The 7,472-nt window shown below is 35.2% G+C and overlaps 1 protein-coding gene across 1 annotated transcript in view; it reads left to right on the top strand.

Annotated features, from left to right (window-relative positions):
- LOC117178398 (probable glutamate receptor) overlaps positions 1-2,870 on the top strand; it is a 12,981-nt gene extending 10,111 nt beyond the window's left edge. Inside the window, exon 5 of the mRNA XM_033369826.1 lies at positions 2,787-2,870. Coding sequence (XP_033225717.1) covers positions 2,787-2,870 — 84 coding nt within the window. The remainder of the gene's footprint in view (positions 1-2,786) is intronic.
- The last annotated feature ends 4,602 nt before the right edge of the window (positions 2,871-7,472 follow it).

Raw genomic sequence — 7,472 nt, forward strand, 5'->3', positions numbered from 1 at the left:
GAGTTGTGACCTCAACAGGGCGTCCTGAGCGAGGCTCATCAGAGGTGCTCACACGATCCTTTTTAAACTCGGAAACCCACTGCTTAATGGTTGAATATGATGAGGAGGATGTCCCCAGTGTTGAGTCCATCTCTTCTTTGATTTCCTTTTAAGAAAAACACAGAGGCGTCTTGTTCAGTGTGCTCTGAAACCTAAACTAACATGGCGATCGGGCTGAAACTATAGCTACAAGCTATCTAAGGATGGTACTATAGAACGCCACCTCAAGGTAGGCCTAGTGGCGCCATCTCTTGGTCAGGCCGGAAACTTATCAATCCACCCTCGTAAGACGTATTGTACAAGAACTTTCTGAAAAGTTTAATTTTGTAAATAACGAAAACAACTCCAAATGGCGAGTTGACAACCCGGGTGCACCGAGTCAAGTATCAGGTAATTTAACACATATTCTAAAAGAACTCTTTCTAAATTTCAATTGTTCCGACAGCTAAAACAACTAAAAATTGTGATTCGACTATCCGGGTATACGGGATCGAGCACCAGGTACTATAATACGTATTCGACGAGATCTTTTTTAAAAAGTTAAACTTTGTGAATAACGAAAATAACTCCAAATGGTGACTCGGCGATCCCGGTGCAACGGATCGAGAGCCAGGTAGTTTAATACATATTCTACGAGAACTTTTTTAATATTTAATTTCTGTGAATAACGAAAACAACTCAAAACGGTGAGTATACCACCCTGGTGCAGCGGATCACGCACCTGGTAGTTTAGCACGTATTCTACGAGACCATTTTCAAAATATAAATTGTTCTAACAGCGAAAATAACTAAAAAAATGTGTTTCGGCGATCTGGGTACGCCAGATCGATCACATATAATATAATACGTATTCTATGAAAACTTTTTAAAAATGTAAATTTTGTGAATCAAAATTTAAATTGTCCCAACAGTTAAAAGAACTAAAAGTTGTGAGTCGACGATCCGGGTACACCGGATCGAGCATCAGGTAGTATGAGACGTATTTTACGAGAAATTGTTTAAAATTCAAACTGTTTGCATAACCATTTGTAATTGTTTTCGTTTTTCACAAAATTTAAATTTTTCAAAAGTTCTCGTAGAATGCGTATTAAGCTACCCGTTTCTCGACCTGATGCACCCGGATCTTCGACTCTCAATTTTTAGTTATTTTGGTTATTGAAACATTTTAAATTTTGAAACAGTTGTAGCATACGTGCTAAGCTACCTGTTGCGTGATCTGGTGCAGCAGGGTCGTCGACTCACCATTTGGAGTTGCTTTTGTTATTTAAACAATTAAATTTTTTTTTAAGTTCTCGCAGATTGCGTATTGTACTACCTGGTGCTCGATCCTGCGTACCTGGATCGTCGACACACAACTTTTAGTTATTTTGGCTGTTGGAGCATTTTAAATTTTGAAAAAGTTCTAGTAGAATATGTGCTAAACTACCTGGTGCGTGACACGGTGCACCCGAGTCGTTGACTCACCATTGATAGTTATTTTGGATGTTGGCACAGTTTAAGTGTTCTATCAGTTCTCGTGGATGACGTGTTGAACGACGGACAGTGGGCTGGATCAGGAATTTACTATTCAAAATCACCTACAGCCTACAATTCTTAACCGATTTTCAATTTTCTTCAATAGAAATAATCAGCGATAGTTGCGCAAGAGCATATATGGATTCGATTTTTGAATTTTTATTATTTTCTGTTTATTACGTAAGCAAACAAAGAGTCAAAATAAGTCATTTTCCACTTATTATTTTATATCTATAAATAAATAATTTAATTAATTTTGTTCTTTATGAAAATATATATCAAAGCATCTTGGCAAAATAAATAATTAGTATGTTTTCGAATATAATTGTTGTAAACAAATTATATTAACAATAATGTCAACATCATGAATTGTTTGCTTGAAAAGTATATTTTTAAGTTGCATTTTCTAAATATTATCGACAAAATGATACTTGATCATGAAAATTTGTTTTCTGCTATAATTTGCTTATTTTATAAACAAATTATATAAACAAATACATAGTTTGGTTATTTATGTGCAGAAAGTAATCTTTTTTCTTTCTTATCGCCTTCAGTTTGTATTAGTGGTGATTATTAGTGATGCAGACATGTCATGCGACATTATTTGCTTATTTTATAAACAAATTTTATAAACAAATGCTAAGTTTCTCCATTTATTGACAGACATTATTCGTTTCTGTTACTGATCGTCCTTAAAATATAGAAGTAGTGATGTTTAAAGATAAAATAATTTCATTCGATTTTTTTTGTTTATTTCATAAACAAATTATATGAACTAATGCATATTTTGGACATTTATGATCACAAAGCCATTTTGTTCTTTCTTGTCGCCTTCAAATTGTATTATTGGAGATTTTTAGTAATATAGGCTTATGAATCGATCATTTTTGCTTATTTTGTAAACAAATTTTATTTAAAAAATGCATAGTCTGGCTATTTCTAGAAAGAAAGTATCGTTTTTTCATCCCGATCATCTTTAAAATATATAAGTGGTGATGTTTTGTGACAATTTCGAAGAATTAGCTTTCAAGTTGTACTTGTCAATCATTTTGAGAAATTCAGGATCCATTTCAACTTCATTCTTGCCCCTTTTCTGCCTTTAAGAGGCAATTAATAGATCAAATGATACAAGAAGCTTATACCTCCAACAACATTTTTGGTACTATTTGTCAACATTTTCAAAATTTGAGAAAACCTAACAATCAATTCTTTATTCACTCCGGTTATTTCAGCAGCTAGGTCAGGATCAGCAAAAAGTCTTCTGGCGGCGTTACCACTATTCGAGTTATCAGTTCCATGCCTTGGCTGATCTATGATCAGCCTAGTCCTTTCTTTAAACTTCTTGCATATTCGAATATAAACAGCGTCCTTTTGCTTTTTTTCCTCCTCTGTCCTTGCACATCTATTTTTGAAATCTAAGCGACAACCTATATGTATTATACATTCAAAAGATTACATCTGTGTATGTAAAGGAGAAATGCCATATTCCAAGTTGGTGATAATCTCTTCATTCAGCTTCACACGATCAAGTATGTTCATTTCGCTTGGCTTAGCCCCGCAAATGTAGCAGCTTGCCGATGAATGTGTATCAGAGAGTGCTAGACAGACTTTACCATCTACCATAGTCAATTTCATGTCAGTTCTGACTATGTGGACGCCATTCAGTGTAGTGATCTTCGTTGGCCTCAATGTTTTGATTTGGCGTTTGATTTCTTGAATCCCTGTTTTTGTCATTTCCTTTGTCTCCTTGGCGAATATAAGTGCTATTGGTATGCACCATCTAGGAGACCCAGGGTGAGGATTGCTCCAAAAAACTGCTGAACATTAGCAACTTCATAATGCGAAGGATAGATATCCGCATTTCGCGTTTTAGCCTGAAATTGAATGACATTGTATTGATACTTAGATAACTTGGCATCTTTCATTAAAGCTAAAGCTTCTTCTGCTAGGAAACATTCTACTTCTCACCTGAATTATGAAAAACATGATTTGAATCACCACTGGTATCGATTAGAAGAGACAGTTGCCTTATCAGTTTTTGTTCTTCCAGCAGTTCTCAATATTCAGAGAAATGCTTCTTGAATCTCAATTGCCGAATAAGTTTCCTCTATGGTCATCATTCTGCGTCTCTTTGTTGCAGCCGAAATTTCATCAAAGCTTTCCGTACTTAATTTTCTTCCAGGACTCCTCTTCAGCTCTAAAAAGTCTACAAAGAAATCTGAATTAAAACCCTTCTCAAACTTCATTCCACTTCTGATAGAAATGAGTAGGAAAGTGTCTGCTCAGGTATCTGTTAACTATTTCCAAGCAATCATCATCAAGACTGTATTTCGCTTGCAAATAATTCAGCAACTTTTTCGTGTCTTTAATGTCATTTTCGACAAGAAACGAAGACGAAGCCAAAATATTTTCAAGATAGATCACAAAAAATCAATTCACTCTTGCAAGCCTGTTAAACATATAATATAAAAAAATGACCTTTCTTATGAGAATGTATCTAGCGGCATCCATCTAGTAGCAGAGTCTGAACTAAAAAATATTGGCGGTCAATTTTGAATTACTTAAAAAATTGAAAAGTGGTTTTAAAACGAAATACATTTTAGCCACCCTCACCAAAATTTACGTAAAACATCACTATACTTACAACTCATATTTATTTAGCATATTTGCTTATGAAATTGACAAATAATATCGAATGACAAGTCTTTATCACTAAACATCACCACTTATATATTTTAAAGATGATCAGGAAGAAAAAACGATACTTTCTTTTAATAAATGGCCAAACTATGTATTTTTTAATCAAATTTGTTTATAAAAAAAACAAGTATTACCGATTTATAGGCCTGTATTACTAAAAATCTCCAATAATACAATTTGAAGGCGACAAGAGAGAAAAAAATGGCTTTCTGACCATAAATGCTCAACATATGCATTCGTTCATAGAATTTGTTTATAAAATAAACAAATAATATCGAATGACAATTTTTTATCCTGAAACATTACCACTTCTATATTTTAAGGACGATCATTAACAAAAACGAATAATTTCTGTCTATAAATGGACAAACTTTGCATTTGTTTATAAAATTTTTTTATAAAAGAAACAAATTATGTCGCATGCCGATCTTAAGATCTATGCCAAAAACAAAGAGCAACTACATCAAGCTCTAGGGATTGTCGAACGATATACTAAGGAAATTAGAATGGATTTTGAGTTAGACAAATGCACCAAGGTATATTTGAAGCGAGGAAAACTTAATGGCAACCCAGAAGACCCTGAGCTCGTTGATAGAACCGCTATACGACACCTTTGCGCTGGAGAGACTTATATATACCTGGGCGTGCCACAGAGCCGAGTTTAGGATTTGACATCTATAAAGGATACTCTCCGAAGTAGATACAAACGTCTGATCCAGCAGATTTGGTCTTCCGAACTATCGGCGAAAAACAAAGTATTTGCAACGAACATGCTTGTCGTCCCGGTAGTCTAAGGTAGTCGCGGAATATTGTGTCTTGAATGTCTTTACAACAGGATTATTCTGGATACAGCGCATAAAGTTGCAAATGGAAGAAATCCTCTTCTTAAAAAGGTCAGGAAGCACGAAGAAGTACACAAAGGAGTGTTTCTGTACAAAGCAGCAGAGGAGGCTGCTGAAACTCTCGGACTAAACTTCAGTATTAGGGGTGAGCAAAATGAATCAAATCTTATCTATCTCAAGTACTTATTCCTGAAAGCCCGGATTAAGATAGTATAAGAGAAATACTTTCGCGAACAGCTTCTCGATAAGATAATGCACGTTATCTTCCACAGAAATGTGGAGGATCAGACAATATCGTGCGAACTAACTTTTGCTTTTCCTAAATCACCCGGATTGAAGTTTGATACAGAGGGTTTCATTTTGGCATGCTAATACGGTGTCCTTTCCACCTTAACAAACCGTCGCCACATTTTGAGCCAACACATTCCCGATGATAGCTGCAGGGCGTGGCATGTACACCCCCAGCATTTAGCTCACATACTATCTAATTGTTCAACTCATACGGAAACGACCTACATGCAAAGGCACAATGCGGCACTAAGAGTGCTTTATTACCATCTCTGTCACTTCTACGGCATTCACCTTAATGTCGCTCCTCTAAATGCCTCTAGGGAAATCGAATCAATTGTCGAGAATGAGAAGTGCCGCATATACTGGAACTTTATATTCTCGACAATCATTTCTGTTGCACACTCGAGGCCTGGCATGGGTCTTTTTGACTTCGAAAAGCGAATTCTGTTTAACTAATCATCCTCATTATTGGCGCTCTTGGAGGTGCCAAGCTTTCACTGGTTAATAGCCTGAAAAGCATCCCTGCGTCTCAAAAATATGCTAAAACACTTGCGGAAAATACAGAAGACGGACTGTAACCACCTATCTCATGGTCGCGAGACGTGGTTGTGGCTGAAATTTTACTGCGATTTCGCTGGGAGCGCGTGCAGTTTTGCAGATTAGCACCCGCTCCCGGCGAAATCCTGCGGTTGTCCTTGTGACAAACTTTTAATTATAAATATATATATATTGATACAAAATGTACAGTTAGGACTGCATTATTGAGATACTATAATCACATTTTTAGCATCATGAGACTCAGATCAAATGGTTTATTGAATCGAATTGAGTCAAGACTTCTAGATAGCACCGACGGACAAATTTCCACAATAAATGAACCAACGGAACAAAAATTTCAGCCTGGAACCATTTTGGATGTAGCATCACTTTTGGCGATGTTTTCTGGAAGCGTGGTTTTATCTATCCTGATAATATTTTTCGAAAAAATTTATTTGACAGTTCATCAGAGAAAATCTGTTCAAATTTCAACACGATCTCGCCGTAAAGCTGCCGGAGTTAGAAAATTAAATTGATATATAAAATGACAGAATGTGTATCCAAGAAAATAGTATTTTGATAATTTTAGAGCACCCACTTCATATATTGCCTATTAAATGAACAGGGTTAATAATCTACGTTGTTATATCTTGTCGATAGTAATATATTTGCACCAATTATTTTTTAATTTTTTAAAAGGATATAAAAGGACAAGTCGCTTTGAGTAATGAATAAATTGTAAACAATTTATGCTGATTTTTATCAAGCTAAGCATTCAATTGTGAAAGAAAGTAAATAAAAAGCATAACCTTGATGAGATTAATGATGTTTTTTTATTCCTGATTTTTCATTTATGCGTAGACCCGTCACTATACGTGTCAAGTCATCTTTCCAAATCATAAGTTTTGCCGTTTAGTGCAAAATAATAAATTAAGAACCATCCATGTTCGAAAGAATGCATGAATGTTCAGAGGGCCATAAGTTGCTTGTGTTAACTCTTTTCCTGGTTTGCCTTATTTTTCTCTATTCATACACCAGGAAGAGGGCATCTTTCTCCAACTTCTGCAGGCATATGAAATTACTACTTTACTAAAAAAAATTCCTTGTACCTGTATACAAGGTATTAACTATTTTGCCTAGGCTGGTATAATTTTATCAACTGTATGACCATAATTTTATTAGTAAGGAATCCTTGTTATTTTAACTAGATTTAGTTTAACTAGAGCAGTTTGTTGATTTCAAAGAAAAACATTTTTTCAGTGTGAAGAAAATTGTGATAATAATTAATTTAAAAAAAGATTGGTCTGATTTTGTGTTCAGAAATGACTTAATGACTTATTTCAAGAAAGGCTCATCGTGTGAGGCTCCCCACTCGGGCCCATTAGTATCCATGGTCTTTTATTTCATGCCTCTTTCACCCCAATGACACTATTTTATAAACCATATTTGTCGCCACACTTTTCTGTCATGGAATTCCAACCATTCTTTCCATAGTCTACTTCTAGGTATATAATGCCATTTACATTATATTGATGGGGGGGGGGGGGG

This window comes from Belonocnema kinseyi, chromosome 8, assembly GCF_010883055.1.
Source record: "Belonocnema kinseyi isolate 2016_QV_RU_SX_M_011 chromosome 8, B_treatae_v1, whole genome shotgun sequence".
In the NCBI taxonomy this organism is placed as follows: Eukaryota; Metazoa; Arthropoda; class Insecta; order Hymenoptera; family Cynipidae; genus Belonocnema; species Belonocnema kinseyi.